This window comes from Bubalus bubalis, chromosome 19, assembly GCF_019923935.1.
Source record: "Bubalus bubalis isolate 160015118507 breed Murrah chromosome 19, NDDB_SH_1, whole genome shotgun sequence".
Taxonomy (NCBI): domain Eukaryota; kingdom Metazoa; phylum Chordata; class Mammalia; order Artiodactyla; family Bovidae; genus Bubalus; species Bubalus bubalis.
In genome coordinates, this window is record NC_059175.1 from 252,957 (window position 1) to 271,363 (window position 18,407).

General features: G+C 44.4%; 1 protein-coding gene across 2 annotated transcripts in view; it reads right to left on the reverse strand.

Annotated features, from left to right (window-relative positions):
• Positions 1-2,131: 2,131 nt before the first annotated feature.
• Positions 2,132-18,407, reverse strand: part of SLIT3 (slit guidance ligand 3) — a 729,759-nt gene continuing 713,483 nt past the window's right edge. The window contains exons 33-37 of one of the 2 annotated variants that reach the window (XM_044932474.2): positions 7,513-7,667; positions 6,597-6,882; positions 5,148-5,356; positions 4,790-4,863; positions 2,421-2,545 (exon numbers count right to left, since the gene is read on the reverse strand). In XM_044932474.2, coding sequence (XP_044788409.2) covers positions 4,817-4,863; positions 5,148-5,356; positions 6,597-6,882; positions 7,513-7,667 — 697 coding nt within the window. In that variant the 3' untranslated portion in view covers positions 2,421-2,545; positions 4,790-4,816. Of the gene's footprint in view, positions 2,546-4,789; positions 4,864-5,147; positions 5,357-6,596; positions 6,883-7,512; positions 7,668-18,407 lie in introns of both variants that reach the window. The other variant, XM_044932473.2, reaches the window with a different exon arrangement.

An 18,407-nucleotide genomic window follows, 5' to 3' on the forward strand; every position in this document is an offset into this window, starting at 1 on the left:
TTCCCTGTGTCCTGGCAAACTCCTATTCATTCTTGAAGACTCAAGATTTGGAAATTCCTTACTCGGGACAGCTACTTCCATATAATAAAGCAATTATCTATTTCCATGATTGTTTCTGCCTCAAACTATAGAATCCTTAGAAGCAGGACCTGTCTCCTTCCCATGAAGAGAAAGTCCTGGAGTCAGACTGGGCCTAAATCCTGGCTCTGTAATTTATTAGGCATCTGTTCTTGTGCAAGTTAACTTTTCCATGATTCAATTTATTGAACTGTAAGATGGGTTAGCAGTGTCTTTACTACAGAGTTGTTTAGAGAATTAAATGTATATTATATGTTAATATATATAAATTAGAGTGGTACCTGATGTATAATGTAGGAAGCACTAAGCCAACCTAGCCATTAATATGTAAAACAGTCATCATAAGGTACAGTAAGTACCTGGAACATGATGTATATTATATATACATATTTTAAAGAAAATGCCCCATCTTATCCCTCTCTCCTCTTCATCATCTCTTCTTTGTTCTCTTTCTCCCTCAGTCCCCCTTCCTTCCCTTTTCTCCTTCCTTCCTACTCCTCCTCCCTCCTCATATTTTTCTTCCATCTTCCTTTCTTTTCTTTCTCCCATTTGACTCTTTGAGCCTTTGGCTTGCAAGAACCTCGAGGCTCTTCTGGGAATGCTAAGTGCTGGATGGTCCACTGCACCCCGCTGTCTCTTCCCTGATGCTTCTGCAGGGGGAGGCTCCTGGGGGAGGGAGCAATGGTTGTGGGCCCAGAGGTTGGTGTGAGTGGCTGGCCCCTGGGCCGTCTGGCCTGATGGGGGTGGAAGGGGGTGGACAGGGATGGGGCAGGGACAAGTCTCCTTCAGCAGTCTGGGCTGAGTGGGCTGGCCTTGCTCACGTTCCCTGATACCTAAGTCTCTCAGTCTAGAGTCTTTCTGGATATTAAGGAAGCAAAACGAGAACAGGAAAAATACCAGAAAAAACTGACTTTCCCTTCCTGGCAGGGCTTCTCTGATGACTTTAGCTGCCTGATCCTCCTGCATTTATGCTACTCTGGAGACGGAACCCAGAGTTTAGAGTTTGGGCTTTGGTCTTCCACTTATCATAGATGAGACATAAGGTGAGTTACTGGGGTAAAAAAGGCCTCAGTTTCCTCATCTATGAAACAGGAATACGTTCTCAGGGGCAGGGGATATGTGGACAGAGTAGGGTGCATTATGGCTATGCGTGGAAAAGTGTTGCAGATGGGCACGGCGTCTTTGTCATAAAGATAACGAACTGGAGGATGAGGTCTCAGAGGCCTATCTGTCCCATGGCAGGAGCCTTCCAGAACTTTCCAGAGCTGTGGGCAGGCTTGGCCCCTGACCCTCCTCATTCCCAGGAGCCCTGGCTGCCTGTTCTCCTGATTTCGCCTTCCAATATGAGGTGGACCGAGGGAGGAGAGTGGCTCAGAACCTCCAGAGGAAGGGCCAGGGCTAGGGCCCGAGGAGACGGGTGAGCACTGTGCCCCTGGGGGAGCCGCAGGGGGACTGCCTTTCTGGGGACAGGCAGGAGAAGGGGCACTATTTTCAGATTTGGCCAAACAGGCTCAGACTAAGCCTGTGGCACATTCAGACAGTCCCAGAATGGAGTCAAGGGCAGCCAGGAAGGGGTGGGGGCTGTGAGCTCTGACCCTGCAGGACCCAGGGCTCAGCGGTTTTTCCTGGAAGAAGTGCACACCCTGGGCCTCAACCACCAGGGCTGAAAAGCTGAGTGCTTCCAGGGAAGGAAGAAAAGTCAGTAAAGGTCAGAAGAAACAAAGGAAAATCTCTTCCTTTACTGTCTTCCTCTTCTCATTCCGTTTCCTGAGCTCCGTAAGCAGGTCCTCCTTTCTGCTGACACAATAGTGTTACCTAAACATTTAAGCCTCCTCCTTCTGCCTCAGTCAGGCTGTCACTTCTTTGTGTTCATCCTTTTGTTTTAAAACATTTTTATTAGTTCTTTTTTTCCCTTAAAACTTTTAACAGCTGTTTATAAAAACATGACAATTACACAACATGGAACAAAAACTCTGGTAAAAAGAACTCCCTATACGGTACATATACTCAGACGGTGTGATGTATTTATATAATAAAAGATGAAAATAGTCACTTTCCATAATAAAAATAAGTTCTATTTTTTGTTTATTTTACAATATACTTAATATTCTTTTCTTCTTTTGCTTCCTCTCCGGTTCCCACTTCTTCACTCCAGGCCTCGCCGGCGGGAGACCGGTGGCCGTCCCCATCCGCCCGGCCGGAGCCCAGGAGGCAGAGTGGGTGCAGGGGCCTTAGGAACACGGGCGGCAGGCGCACTCTAAGTGTCTCTCCAGCTCTTCCACGAATGAGGAGCCGTCTGTGCACTGAAAGACGTACTTCCGCCGCTTGCTGCGGGTGGGCTGGCAGCACTGGGGCCCGCAGCCCCCACGACACTCCATGACAGGTATCTTGGAGGCCGTGGCACATGATGCATAACCCTTCTGGCGGCGGATCACCTCTCGGACCACCTCTCCGAGGCAAGGCGTTTCTGCAGAGGGCACAAGAGGCAAGGACAGGGCATTGGTGGTACAGGTGGCGGGCCAGGGCAGGCTGCTCCAAAACACTTGTAGTCTGAGGACCATACTTACACATTCTCTCCTCCTTCCGTCCATCTGTCCACCCATTATCCCAGAGGTCCCCAACCTTTTTGGCACTAGGGACCAGTTTCATGGAGGACAATTTTTCTATGGATGGGGTAGGTGGGGAGATGGTTTTGGTTTTGCCTGCTGCTCACCTCCTGCTGTGCCTGGTTCCTAACATGCCACAAAACACCCTGTCCATGGCGCAGGGGTTAGGAACCTCTCCATTAACACATCTATTTCATGAAAGTTTAGTGCCTTTTCTGTGCCAGGCTCTGTGTGTGCGTGCGTGCTCAGTTGCTCAGTCGTGTCCAACTCTTTGCAACCCCATGGACTGTAGCCTTCCAGGCTCCTCTGTCCATAGGATTCTCCAGGCAGGAATATGGAGGGGGTTGCCCTACCCTCCTCCAGGGGATCTTTCTGACCCGGGGATCAGACGCTTCCTGCAGTGGCAGGCAGATTCTTTACCACTAGCGCCCAGTTTAAAACTAAGCCCTGAGGATATAAAAGTGACAAGATCAGGCTTGGTCCCTTCCTTCAGGGAACTTAAAGACCAAAGTAAATGTGGCAAGTTGGTGGACCGAGGGCTCAACCCCATCTCACACCCCATCCCACGCATATGTTGATTGCACCACAGGTGATTAACAACCAAATTAAATGCCAACATAAAAAAAAAACCCTGAATATTTCATCTAAACGTTGGGATATCTGGTTTCTTTGAAAACCAAGGGGTCTGGGAAGCCAAGCCTGCATCCCTGCATGGCAGTGATGGGCTGAAGCTGAGAGCTTTAGACAGGACAGGAGACATCCAGTTTGCCCCAGTCCTCACTATTCACAGTAGCCTGTCTCCATTGGTGTAGGGTCTAGACACTATATAGTCATTTAAATACATATATTTGTAATGATAAACTGAGGTGAAGAAACAGGACAGGTTTACACAAAATACATAGTAAAGGAGCCTGACTAGCCTAGGGGCCAGATATTGTCTTTCTGGGAAGTGATGCTGGAGTTGAGTTGTGAAAGAGGAAGAGGAGTCAATGAGCCAAAGGTATGTGTGTGAGCTTTTGTACAAGTTGTAGAAATGAGAGGTGGGAACCCTGTGGATCTGCTTAATCCTCTGGTTCCTGACCCAGCTTCTCACCTTGACCCTGCTACTGTCCTCAGTCCACCGGGAGAGCATGTGGAGCAAGGCAGTGAAAAAGGGAGTAATGGACCTTGGCCACATGGGATCTTTGGCCTCTCAGCCTTGGACCAGTCCCTTGCCATCCCTGACCCTCAGTTTCCTTGTCTGGAAAATAGTGACTCATTTCCTGGTCCTTCCCGCTTCTTCATGGGCTCTTATGAGCATCAGAGGGATTGTGAGTGCATTTTAAAGCTTTAGGTGGTTAATGTGATGTCATGTGAATTTTGTTAAGCTTGATGTAGTTTTTCAAAATTATGAGATTGTTAAAAGGATAGAAAAGAGACTCATGATCACAGGTGTGTGTGATGTGGGGAGGGGTGGAACGCAAACCCCGCACGCTGGGCCGTCGAGTTGAAGGGAACAGGAGTGCTGTTTGTATTGTTCTGGCAACTTTTCTGGTAGATCTGAAATTATTTCAAAATACATTATTTAACAAAGTTAGTTAAGAATGGTATTTTAACAAGGTATAAAATGTGAAAGAGTCCTCTAGTGATGGGGGGTGAACTGCCTGGGATTCTGGTGACAGGGAGGGAAACAAAGACTCAGGTTCTGTGCCAGAGAAAAGCCTCCAAGAGGAGACAGAACCATTTCAACTGTAACATAATTTCAACTTTGCTTTTTTGATTAACGCACTAAAGGGGCCACTAAGGGAGGTAAGTAATTTGATGTTTTCAAAATGGGATCAGACCAAGGAGCTGTCTTCTGTTGACCCAATAACGGCAGGAGGATTGGAAGGAGACTGCAGAGCAACAGCTGAAATGTCAGTGTGTGTAAGAGTCAGCACGGGCTCTTGTTAAGATGCAGGTTCTGCTTCGAAAGGGCTGGGCAGGACCCGGGTGTCTGCTTTGCTAATAAGCTCCCTGGTGAGCCAGTGGCGCTGCTTAGAGGGCCACGCTGGCAGCTCGAGGGCTGGCAGCTGCAGCAGGATGAAGGGAGGGCAGAGGGGAGAAAGGGTGCCCAGACAGCTCACCTAGTCCTGGCTGTTCGCTAGATAGTTTCAGTTTGGGTCTCTCAAGGTTGCCAAGCTGTTTCTGAATCTTTGACCTACAGGAACCATGTGGGATAGAGCATGTTTAGTGCAGTTCTGAACTGCTATGTTCTGGTGCTAATTTATTATGCAGCAATGGATAGCTCATACAGGAAGGTACAGCGTTGCTCCCATATTCAAAGTGAAGGAACTTGAGGCTCAGTAGGTGACTCAATGAGGGTCGCACAGCCTCTAAGTAGCACAGCTGGACCTGGAACTCAGGCCACGGGATGAAGGTGGAGTCTGACTCTGACCCCTGCATCCCTCTGAGGGCCCCCTCCCCTGCGCACAGTGGACTCACCTTCTTCACAGTGCTCCCCACTAAAGCCAGGCTGGCACAGGCAGTAGGGCTCCCCTCGGTCTGAGATGTGGCACTGTCCCTGGTGACATTTGAAGGTTGAGCAGGCGCTGCTGGAGTCATTCTTTTGGTCGCACAAGGCCCCTCCATAGCCTTCGGTGCATCTGCACACGTAGGAGGTTCCGGATGCCACACACTTCCCCTGGATGCAGCTGGGGGCAGAGGAAGGGTGAGAGGGGAACCAGGAGGCAGAGCAGCTGCAGGCTTCCTCTGTCCACCCCAGCCACTCCTGGGCTCGGACCAGGGGTCTTGGAGCCGCGGGATCCTAGGCCTGCTCCATCACATGGTCCGTCCTCTGCCAGCCCAGTGGCCCAGTATCAATCAGCTGGAGCTCGTGAGTATCACCCAAAGACCACTGTCAGCTGTGAGTGCAACAAGGCTGGCTTATTGGCTGTTTCATACCCAGACATCAGAGCCCACCAGTCTTGGTGGCAAGTCACTGCTCAGAGAAACCTAAGCAGTCTCCAACCAGTCCAACTGTTCTGCCGTCTTAACTGTTAACATGACTATTACTACACCACCACCAGCTACCACCTGCCCTGTGTCAGGCATTAGAGCACATACTTGACCCCCAACATCAGTCTTATTTTCTACCATCGCCTCTCCTCTGTATACCTGCGTAGTAGACAGTCTTATCTACACCTCACAGAGGACAAAGTGATGCCACAGCTGGGTTCTTAATCATGCTGCAGCATTCTCCCTCCTGGGATGACGTTCAGAGCCAGGGTTCATTGTGGACATATTCACTGTAGAGTCAAACATGCACACACACTTCAGAGCGACCCAGGAGACCCTGCCCCCTTCCAGCTGTCCTTCGCTTCCGATTCACAATATCATGTCCCAGCTTGCTCAGCCACGCCAGTTACCAGGCATGGCTCCAGTGTTGGTTTCGGTTGATTCAGATCTCTGAACACTGAGGACGCTGGGCGTCTTAGGTTTGGTACAAGGTCCGACACATCATAGACCCTCAGTATTTGAATGCATAATGAATGCCAGAGCTATGCCATGATTCATCTCTGTCTGGCTATACACCCCTGGTGCCTGCATGGGGGGGCACTGCTGAGAGGGGAGCTGAGTTGGGGCTGAAATGCACCCACCTGCCATGGCATGTGTGCACTGGTGCCCCATTCCACTTGGCTCAGAGGCACGTGGGGGCTGCTGCAACTCTAGGCAGGCTCTGACGGTCATCTGACAAGCACTTTTCAGCCAGGCCCTTGCACACTGACGTCCCTTCTGAGCAAAACCTGCTCTTTGTGTAAGTGCCTGACCTTCTGAGCAGCACCCCCACAGGTCCTGCCTACAGTCTGACTGCAGTCCTTCCAGCTTCCATCTGTGCTCACTTCCTGCTGGGGCGGGGGTGACGGGGGAGCGGGGAGGGCACAGAACACAGACCTGTGGCCAAGGCAGGGGTTGCGGGCCTCCTGGTCACACAGCGGGCCGGTCCAGCCCGGGTGGCACTCACACACCACGCTGTCCTTCTCCACGGCTCGGCACAGACCGTGCCTGCACACGCTGCAGGACTTGCAGCCCGGCGAGACACCCAGGGCCTGTGGGGGGAGGGCCTTGAAGTCCTGGAGCTCATTGTTGATGCGCACCTCATGGATGCAGCCGTGGAAACCTCCCAGCTGCCGGTCCATGCCCTGGCGCAAGGCTGAGAGGCCGGTGGAGGTGGGGATGCCTGCAGGAGGGGCACCAGACGGCAACCTGAAGACTCGCCCTGCCCACCCTGCACGCCCACATCCCAGCCCTCGGAGGTGGACTCTTGGGGACAAGCCTTGGGAATCTCAGTGTTGAACAGCCTACTCTGGTCCTTTTTGGGTTTTTTTGTACATAACCCTTTGAGAACTACGAGCACAAGGCTGTGCTTCAGGCCCAGGCTCTGCCAGGCTGGTCGCTTCTTCTCTCTTTGGCCTTTGAATGCCCTTAATTTTAAACATGCTCCTCCATACACATCAGCTGAGCCTCAAAGCATCAGAGGAGGTGGCAGAGCCGAGGTGAGCCTCCATATTGGAGGGCCTGCACCCTGTCTGCATCTCCTCCCTCCCCATTTCATCTTCACCTTCTCCCAGCCCCTGAACAACTTGTAGTTTCTCAGAAGGAGCCCTGCCCTCTCTCCTTTTCTCTTCTCTTCCCCATGACCTGGCTAACTGTTCACCCTTTAGGAAGCAGCTTGGCCATCACTTCCTGCAGGAAGCCTCCCTTGATTGGCTTTGACAGTGGGTGCTGAGATGAGAGCTGTGAGCCCCACCAGTGGGCCTGGGTGTGGGTACCAGAGTACAAGGGACAGGTGGGAGGAGATGGGGTTTACCTCCAAGGTAGAGGGGGCTGTTGATGCTCACTGCTGGCTGCTTCTGGAGCTTCCCCAGGCTTTTGGGGGCTCCTTTGTCCACCACCAGGTTCAGGGTCTGGTTTAGCATCACTAGCTCCACGCTGTGAAACTGCCCATCATTCACAGTCTCCACGCTGGGCAGGAGAGAAGGGGGAGAGACAGAAGGTTTGCGGAATGCCTTCCACAGCCTGTACCATGTGTGAACTTGACTGGGATTCCTTGCGTTTTATCTTGGAGTAATTCCAAACAACATAAATCACAAAAATAAAAACAGTACATAGAATTCTTAATACCTGTTACACCTATAGCTTCTCCACTTATTCATTTCATCTGTCTTATCTATCTATATAGATATACCTCAGAGAGAATGCAGGTTCAGTTCCAGATCACCTCAGTAAAGTGAGTCACTTTTCTAGTTTCCCAGTGCATATAAAAGTTATGTTTATTAAATACTCCATTAAGTGTCAATAGCATTTTGTCTAAAAAGCAATGTATGTACCCTAAAAATACTTTATTGCCAAAAAAAATGCTGTCACTTGAGCCTACAGGGAGTCAATTTTTGCAGTAATAACGTCAAACATCACTGATCACCATAACAAATACAAAAGTGAAAAAGTCTGAATATTGTTAGAATCACCAAAATGTGACACACAGGCATGAAGTGAGCAACTGCTGGAAAAATGGCACCAATAGACTTGCTCAACACAGGGCTGCCACAAACCTTCAATTTGTAAACAATATAATATCTGTGAAGCACAACAGAGCAAAGTACAACAAAACGAGGGGTGCCTTTAAGGGTATTGAATCAGTTATCAAAAACTTCCCAACAAATAGAAGTCTAGGACCAGATGGCTTCATAAATGAATTCTACCAAAAAAATTCGTTTTACTTTTTTTCTACCAAACATTTAAAGAAGACTTCATAATAATCCTTCTCAAACTCTTCCAAAAGTAGAATAGGAACGAACACTTCCAAGCTCTTTTTACAAGGCCCGCATCACCCTGATACTGAAAAACAGGAATACCATAAAAAATGAAAATTACAGGCCAATATCCCTGATGAAAACAGATGCAAACATTCTTAATAAAATATTAGCAAACCTAATTCAACAGTACATTAAAAGGATCAGACAGCATGATCAAGTGGATCAATCAGTGTGATATACCACATTAACAAAGGATCAAAATCAAATAATCAGCTCAATAAATGCAGAAAAAGAATTTGACAAAATTCAACCATCTATTTATGATAAAAACCCTCAACAAAGTGCGTGTAGAGGGAACATTCCTCAACATAACAAAGGCCACATATGGCAAACCCACAACTAACATTATACTTAGTAGTGAAAAGCGGAAAGCTTTTCCTTTAAAATTGGAAACAAAACAAGGACGTCCGCTCTAGCCACTTATATTCAACATAGTATTGGAAGTCCCAGCCTGAGCAACTAAGAAAGAAAGAAAAAAGGTATGAAAAAAAGTGAAAGTGAAAGCCGCATAGTCTGTCCAACTCTTGGCGATCTCATGGACTGCAGCCTTCCCAGCTCCTCTGTCCATGGGATTCTCCAGACAAGAGTCCTGGAGTGGGTTGCCATTTCCTTCTCCAGGGGATCTTCCTGACCCAGGGATCGAACCCAGGTCTCCTGCATTGCAGGAGATTCTTTACCAACTGAGCCACCAGGGAAGCCCCAAAAGGTATACACAGCACAAAGAAGTAGAACCGTCACTACTTGCAATGAGATGATATATACAGAAAAATCTAAAGTTTCCACTGAAAAACTGTCAGAACTAACAAATTCAATGAAGTTGCTAGACATAAAATTATAAACATCAGTTGCATTACTCCACTTACATCAATGGACAGATCATCCAGACAGAAAATAGGGAAACACAGGCCTTAAATGACACATTTAGACTAGACAGACCTAATTCATACCTATAGAGAGTTCCATCCAAAAGCAGAACACCACACATTCTTCTCAAGTGCACATGGAACATTCTCCAGGATAGATCACATGCTGGGCCACAAAGCAAGCTTTGGTAAATGTAAGAAAACTGAAATCATATCAAGCATCTTTTCTGACCACAACACAGTGAGATTAGAAACCAACTGTAAGGCGAAACTGCAAAAAACCCCACAAATACATGAAGGCTAAACAATCAACCAATGGATCACTAAAGAAATCAGAAAGGAAATAAAAAATGCTTAAAGACAAATGAAAATGAAAGCATGACTATCCAAAACCTCTGAGATGCAGCAAAAGCAATTTTGCTTTTATAGGGACGTTTATAGCAATACAAGCCTACCTCAGGAAACAAGAAAAACCTCAAACAACCTAACTTTATACCTAAAGCAACTAGAGAAAGAAGAACAAACAAAATCCAAGTTTAACAGAAGGAAAAAAAATCAAAGAGCAGAAGAACAACAACAAAAAAAGAAAATACAAAAGATCAATGAAGCTAAAAGCTGGTCTTTGAAAAGATAAACAAAATTGATAAACCTTGAGGAAAACTCATCAAGAAAAAAAGGGAGAGGGCCTAAATCAATAAAATCAGAAATGTAAAAGGAGAACTTAAAACCAACACTGCAGAAATACAGAACACCATAAGAGACCACTATAGGTAGCTGTGTGCCAATAAACGGACAGCCTAGAAGAGATGGACAAAAGCTTAGAGAGGACAACCTTCCAAGATTGAACACGGAAGAAATAGATGATGTGAGCATACCAGTTATAAATGCTTAACTTCTATCTGTGATTAAAAGACTCCCAGTAGGGACTTGCCTGATGCTCAATGGTTAAGAATCTGCTTCCCAATGCAGGTGACATGGGTTTGATCCCTGATCAGGGAACTAAGATCCCACATTCTGCTGACTAAACCCATGCACCACAACTACTGAAGTCCATATGCCTAGAACCTGTGCTCTGTGACAAGAGAAGCCACTGCAATGAGAAGCTTGCACATTGCAATGAAGAGTAGCTCCCACTCTCTACAACCAGAGAAAACCCATGCAGCCAAAAACAAGGTTTTTTAAAAAACTCCCAACAAACAAAAGTCCAGGACCAGATGGCTTCGTAGGAGAATTCCATCAAACGTTTAGAGAAGAACTAACACATACCCTTCTGAAACGATTCTAAAAACTTGCAGAGGAAGGAGCACTTGCAAACTCATTTTGTGAAGCCACTATCAACGCAATACCAAAACCAGACAAAGATATCACAAAAAAGAAAATCGCAGATCAGATCACTGATGAGCATAGACACAAAAAATTCTTAAGAAAATATTAGCAAACCAAATCCAACAATACCTTAAAAAGATCATATACTATGATAAAGTGGGATTTATTTCAGGGATGCAAGGATTTTTTAATATTTGCAAGTCAGCTGATACACTATATTAACAAATTGAGGGAAAAAACCATATGGTCATCCCAATAGATTTGAAGCTTCTGACAAAATTCAGTATCCATTTATGATAAAAGCTTTCTAGAAAGTGGGCATAGAGGGAACCAACCTCAATATTACAAAAGCATGTGTCACAAACCCACAGCTAATATCATATTCAACAGTGAAAAGCTGAAAGCATTTCCTCTAAGATCAGAACAAGATAAGGGAAGTCCACTCTCACCACTTTCATTCAACATAGTTCTGGAAGTCCTAGTCACAGCAATCAGGAAAGAAAAAGAAATTGAATGTGTCTTTTTGAATTAAGATTATAAAACATATATATGAAACAAATATATAATAGAAACAGATCTGCAGACACAGGAAACAAACTAATGGTTACCAAAGGGGAAAGGGGGGTGGGGACAAATTAGGAGTTTGAGGTTAATGCATGTACCCCAATATTCATTGCAGCAGTATTTACAGTAGCCAGGACATGGAGCAACCTAGATGCCCGTTGACAGATGAAGGGGTAAAGAATATGTGGTACATATATTCAATGAACTATTACTCAGCCATACAAAAGAACAAAATTGGGTCATCTGTAGTGATGTGGATGGACCCAGAGTCTGTCATACAGAGTGAATAAGTCAGAAAGAGAAAAATATCACATAATAATGCATATATATAGAATCTAGCAAAATGGTACAGATGAACCTATATGCAGGGCAGGAATAGAGATGCAGATGTAGAAAACAGGTGGACATGGGGATTAGAGGAGGGTGGGATGAACTGGGAGAGCAGCTGACATATATACACTACAACGTGTAAAACAGATAGCTAGTGGGAAGTTACTGTCGGCACAAGGAGCTCAGCCCGGAGATCTGTGACTTAGTGGGGTGGGTTGGGGGTGGGCGGGAGAGAGGCTCAGGAGGGAGGGGATACATATGTATGTATAGATGATTCAATTCATTGTACAGCAGAAACCAACACAACATTGTGAAGCAATCACACTCCAAAAACAAGATCTAAACAGATATTTCTTCATAAAAGATACACAAATGGCCAACAGGCACATGAAAAGATGCCCAACATTACTAAATATTAGAGAAGTGCAAATCAAAACCACAATGTATCACATCACACTGGTCAGAATGGCCATCATCAAAAAGTCTACAAATAATAAATGCTAGAGATGGTTTGGAGAAAAGGGAACCCTCATACACTGCCAGTGGGAATGTAAATTGGTATAGCTATTATGGAGAACAGTATGGTAGTTCGATAAAAAACTAGAAATAGAGTTACCATATGATATTGCAATCCCACTCCTGGGCATATATCCAGAGAAAACCATACTTCAAAAGACATCTGCACCCCAATGTTCACTGCAGCACTGCTCACAATAGCCAAGACACGAAGCAACCTAAATGTCCATCAATAGACGTGGCACGCAAATACTGCAATACACCACCACTCAGCCAGAAAGAGATGAAACAATGCCATTTGCAGCAACACTGATGGACCTAGAGATTATCACACAAAGTGAAGTAAATCAGAGAAAGCCAAATATCATATGATATCATTCATATGTAGGAGCAACGAAATAATACAAATGAACTTTTTGACAAAACAGAAATAGAGTCACAGACATGTTACCAAAGGGGAAAAGTGGAGGGAGGCATAAATTAGGAGTTAGAGAGTAACATAAACACATTACTATATATAAAATAAACAACAAGGACCTACTGGATAGCATAGGGGGCTATACTCAGTCTTTTGTAATAACCTACATGGGACAAGAATCTGAAAAAGAATATATATATAAATACTTTGCTGTACACCAGAAACTAACATAACACCGTAAACTATATTCAACTATACGTCAATAAAAAAAGCAAAAAAAAATCAGTTTCATTTCTATACACTAATAATTTCTATCAGAGAAATAAAGAAGGGGAGGAATAAGATGAGAGGTTGGGACTGACATATAAACACTACTATACATGAAATCAGAAAAGGCAATGGCACCCCACTCCAGTACTCTTGCCTGGAAAATCCCACGGAAGGAGGAGCCTGGTAGGCTGCAGTCCATGGGGTTGCTAGAGTCAGACATGACTGAGCGACTTCACTTCCACTTTTCACTTTCATGCATTGGAGAAGGAAATGGCAACCCACTCCAGTGTTCTTGCCTGGAGAATCCCAGGGACGGGGAAGCCTGGTGGGCTGCTGTCTATGGGGGTCGCATAGAATCGGACATGACTGAAGCGACTTAGCAGCAGCATACATGAAATAGATAACTGATAAGAATCTATTGTACAGCATGGAGAATTCTACACAATACTCTGTAATGACCTATATGGGAACAGAATCCAAAAAAGAGTAGATATATCTATAACTGACTCACGCTGCTGTACAGCAGAAACTAACAGAACATTGTAAGTCAACTATATGCCAATAAAAATTCATTTAAAAATAAAGAGAAATAAGAAAACAATCCCATTTACACTTCATCAAAAAGAATAAAATACCTAGAAAAAAATAATTAAGGAGGTAAAACACCTGTACACTCAAAACTGCAAGCCACTGATGAAAGAAACTGAAGAAGACAAAAATAAATAGAAAGATGTTCAGTGCTCAGGGACTGGAAGAATTAATATTGTTAAAATGTCCATACCACCCAAAGTCATCTACAGATACAATGCAATCTCAATGGCATTTTCCACAGAAATCGAGTAGTCATCGAATTTATGTGATACCATAAAGGACTGTGAATAGCCAAAGCAATCTTGAGGAAGAAAAGGCTGGAGCCATCGCTCTTCCTGATTTGAAACTGTATTACAAAACCATAGTAATCAACATAGTAAGATATTGGCATAAAAACAGACACATCAATAAATGGAACTGAGAGGGTAACAGGCAGGAAGGCCAGCGGTCTCCAAACGGAGGAAATAGGCTGCAAGTGTCAGACTTTTTTCTCTCTTAAGCGGCAGGAGGAAACAAACTGGGGATATTTTTTTTCCCCTTCTCTATACAAATTTAGGGGGCTTCCCTGGTGGCTCTTAAAATACTGTGTTGTCATAATGACACCTGGTTTCACCTGAATTTACCTTTTCTCAAATCTTGAGTTAACCAATGCATTTTTCATATGGAAATGTTTGTCTTAAGCTATGCTAATGTACCACGAATTTACCCCAGTCTCTGTCTTCAAGTCAGTTCCACCTAATGGCTCAGAACTGACTTGACAAACCAGTATGTTATATTCAAACACTGTTCCCCTAATCTATGTAAATGAAACTATTTGTATGGTAATCTGCCTTTCTACAAGACTCAAGTCAATCATTTTACAGCCCGGGATGACTCCTCTGGTGCCAAGATTATCGCAAAAATAAAGAACTAAATAGACATTTCTCCAAAGAAGACATACAGATGGCTAACAAACACATGAAAAGATGCTCAACATCACTCATTATCAGAGAAATGCAAATCAAAACCACTATGAGGTACCATTTCACACCAGTCAGAATGGCTGCAATCCAAAAGTCTACAAGTAATAAATGCTGGAGAGGGTGTGGAGAAAAGGGAACCCTCTTACACTGTTGGTGGGAATGCAAACTAGTACAGCCACTATGGAGAACAGTGTGGAGATTCCTTAAAAAACTGGAAATAGACATGCCTTATGATCCAGCAATCCCACTGCTGGGCATACACACTGAGAAAACCAGAAGGGAAAGAGACACGAGTACCCCAATGTTCATCGCAGCACTGTTTATAATAGCCAGGACATGGAAGCAACCTAGATGTCCATCAGCAGATGAATGGATAAGAAAGCTGTGGTACATATACACAATGGAGTATTATTCAGCCATTAAAAAGAATACATTTGAATGAGTTCTAATGAGGTGGATGAAACTGGAGCCTATTATACAGAGTGAAGTAAGCCAGAAAGAAAAACACCAATACAGTATACTAACGCATATATATGGAATTTAGAAAGAAGGTAACAATAACCCTGTGTACGAGACAGCAAAAGAGACACTGATGTATAGAACAGTCTTATGGACTCTGTGGGAGAGGGAGAGGGTGGGAAGATTTGGGAGAATGGCATTGAAACATGTAAAATATCATGTATGAAATGAGTTGCCAGTCCAGGTTCGATGCACGATACTGCATGCTTGGGGCTGGTGCACTGGGACGACCCAGAGGGATGGAATGGGGAGGGAGGAGGGAGGAGGGTTCAGGATGGGGAACACATGTATACCTGTGGAGGATTCATTTTGATATTTGGCAAATCTAATACAGTTATGTAAAGTTTAAAAAAAAAAAAAATACATCTTATGGGTGAGGGGCCTGGTGCCACTCTCTGAGTTTTAAGACATTCCTTTCTTTCATTGACAGACTGCTAGTGACTATATAACATCCAGCTAAAAACTAGCAGGCGGGTATTCTTTCTGCCCCCTTCTGATGTCTATGTCAGAAGCTATCTCTATCTCCTTTATATTTTAATAAAACTTTATTACACAAAAGCTCTGAGCGATCAAGCCTCGTCTCTGGCCCTGGATTGAATTCTTCTCCTCTGGAGGCCAAGAATCTCGGCGTCCTTTTGTGGTTCAGCAACAACCTTTCAGAACTAAACGGAAAGTCCAGAAATAAACTCATGTACATGTGGTCAATGAATTTCCAAAAGAGGAACCACCAATATAAAATGGGGAAAGGACAGTCTCTTTGACAAATGGTGCTAAGAAGAGTGGGCATACAAAGGTATGCAACTGCACCACTGTCTTACACCATACACAAAAATTAACTCAAAATGGATTAAGGACTCGAACATAAAACCTGAAACGTAAAACCCCTAGACGAGCACAAAGGTGGTGATCTCCTTGACATCATCTCGGTGATGATTCTCTGGATTCGACACCAAGAGCACAAGAAACAAAAAATAAATGAGACCACATCACGCTGAAAAGCTTCTGGGCAGCAAAGGAAATCATCAACACAATGAAAAGGCAATGAAAAAGTAGGTTACTGAAATGGGAGAAAATATTTGTAAATCATATATTTGATAAGGGGTTAATATCTAAAATATACAAAGAACGCATACATCTCAATAGCAAAAACCCAAACAATCTGATTTAAAAATGGGCAGGAAATTTGAATAAACAGTTTCCCAAAGAATTCATAAGATGTCCAACATGTACATGAAAAGGTGTTCAGCATCACTAATTGTTGGGGAAATATAAACAACTACCACAATATGTTGCCTCACACTTGTTGGAATGGCTAGTATAAAAAAGACAGATAACAAGTGTTCATGTGGACTAAAGGGGACTCTTGTGCATTATTAGAATATAAATTGGTGCAGCCACTATGGAAAACAATATAAAGGTTCTTCAAATAGTTACAACTACCATATGATCCAGCAGGTCCACTTTGAGATATTTATTTGAAAGAAACAAAAATTCTTGTGAAATATCTATGATCTCACATCCACTGCAACGTTATTTACAGTAGCCAAGACATGGAAGCAACCTAAATGTCTATCTACGGATGAATGGATAAATGTGGTGTATGTATGTACAGTGTAATATTATTCAGCCATGAGAATGAAGGTCACACACTTATTGTACAGCACATGGAACTCTGCCCAGGGTTATGTGGCAGCCTGGATGGGAGGGGAGTTTGGGGGACAGTGGCTACATGTATATGCATGGCTGAGCTCCTTCGCTATACACCTGAAATTATCACAACATTGTTAATTGTCTATATCCCCAATACAAAGGGCTTCCCTTGTGGCTCAGCTGGTAAAGAATCTGCCTGCAATGCGGGAGACCTGGGTTTGATCCCTGGGTTGGGAAGATCCCCTGGAGAAGGGAAAGGCTACCCACTCCAGTATTCTGGCCTGGAGAATTCCATGGACTGTATAGTCCATGGGGTCGCAAAGAGTTGGACACAACTGAGTGATTTTCACTTTCACTTCCCAATACAAAATAAAAAGTTAAAAAAAAGAAGGTCATACAATATGACTAACTTATATGTGGAATCTAAAACAAAGCAAAATGAAAAAAACCTGAGCTTGCAGATCCAGAGAGAAGTCTGGTTGTTACCAGGGGTGGGGGATGGGTGGGTGACCATGGAAGTGGGTCAGGAGGTACAAACTTCCAGTTACAAGCTAAGTCAGTCCTGGGGGTGCTATGTACAGCATGGTGACTATGGTTAATAATATTCTATTTTTGGAAGTTGCTAAGAGAGTAAGCCTTAAAATTTCTCATCATGAAGTTAAAAGAATTATAACTCGGTGTGGTGATGAATCTTAACTAGACATATTGTGGTGATCATTTTACAATATATACAAATATAAAATCATTATGTTGTACACCTAAAACAATATAATGCTATATGTTATATATAACATATATGTGATGTTAATATCTCAATTAAAAAAAAAAAGTAAGGATTCACTCCAAATCAAACCTCCCATAACCTTGCCTGTGCCAGTAGGTACTCATCAGTTAATACGCAACCTTCTTCCTGCACATCCTAACCACGGTCTCCTGGAAATAATGCCTGAAGCTGGTGGTTTTGAAACAGTGGGTCCCTGAAGGTTTGGGATTGGCAGTGCCACAGGTTCTGATTTTTTGGCACCACCTTGTGAATCACAATGGTTCCATTTCTACTTCTTTTTTTCAAATCGTGGACTTTGAAGTAAAACACAGATGGGAAAAATGGCTCTGCTGCTACAAAAGATGAGAAAAAAATTGGAAAAAAACAAAGTCAAACCCCAAACAACTTGCTGTGAACTCTAAAAGAGATAATCCTACTATGGGTCTGAGGCCTAGTGAGTAGTTTCCTGGTCATCTATTTAGGAATTTCAGAGGAGAAAGGGGCTCTGACATTCTTCCTCATTATCCACCAAGCCCAGTGAAATGGCACGGAGTAGGAGGTGGGAAGCCCTGGCTGCATCAGAGCCAGGCTGGGAGGTTCCTGTCGGGACTAGCATGAGAACTTGTGTTGGCAAAGAGGGGCCCATAGTGCTCTCTCCTTTTAGTAACAGCTGTGGCAGGGGAGAGGGGTGGAAGAGGAGAAAGCTTGTGTGGAGTGGTTAACTATGCTAAAGCACTTGTATTGTCTCATTTAACCCTAACACTTGTACATGGGATGTACAATTTTTCTCCATTTTAGAAGTGAGACCTAAGGCTCAGAGATCGAAGGTGTCCAGATTGAAATCTTAAAGTGTGGGTGGTGGAAGCAGGACTCAAATCCAAGTTCCCAAGGCACAGGACCATACACCACAGTGGGTGAATGGTCATCCCTCTTCTGTGCTGGAAGCATGCACCTGGATGCTGAGGCATGGCCACTAGGTGGCGACAGAGCCTCACAAAGAGTTCCTGGGACTCCAGCTAGGCAGCAGCCTGAGACCTCAGCCTGCTCTGTAGCAACCCTAGGCTCCCAGACCATCAGAGCGGGACCACACGCTGTCTCTTGGCCCACCTTTCTCCCT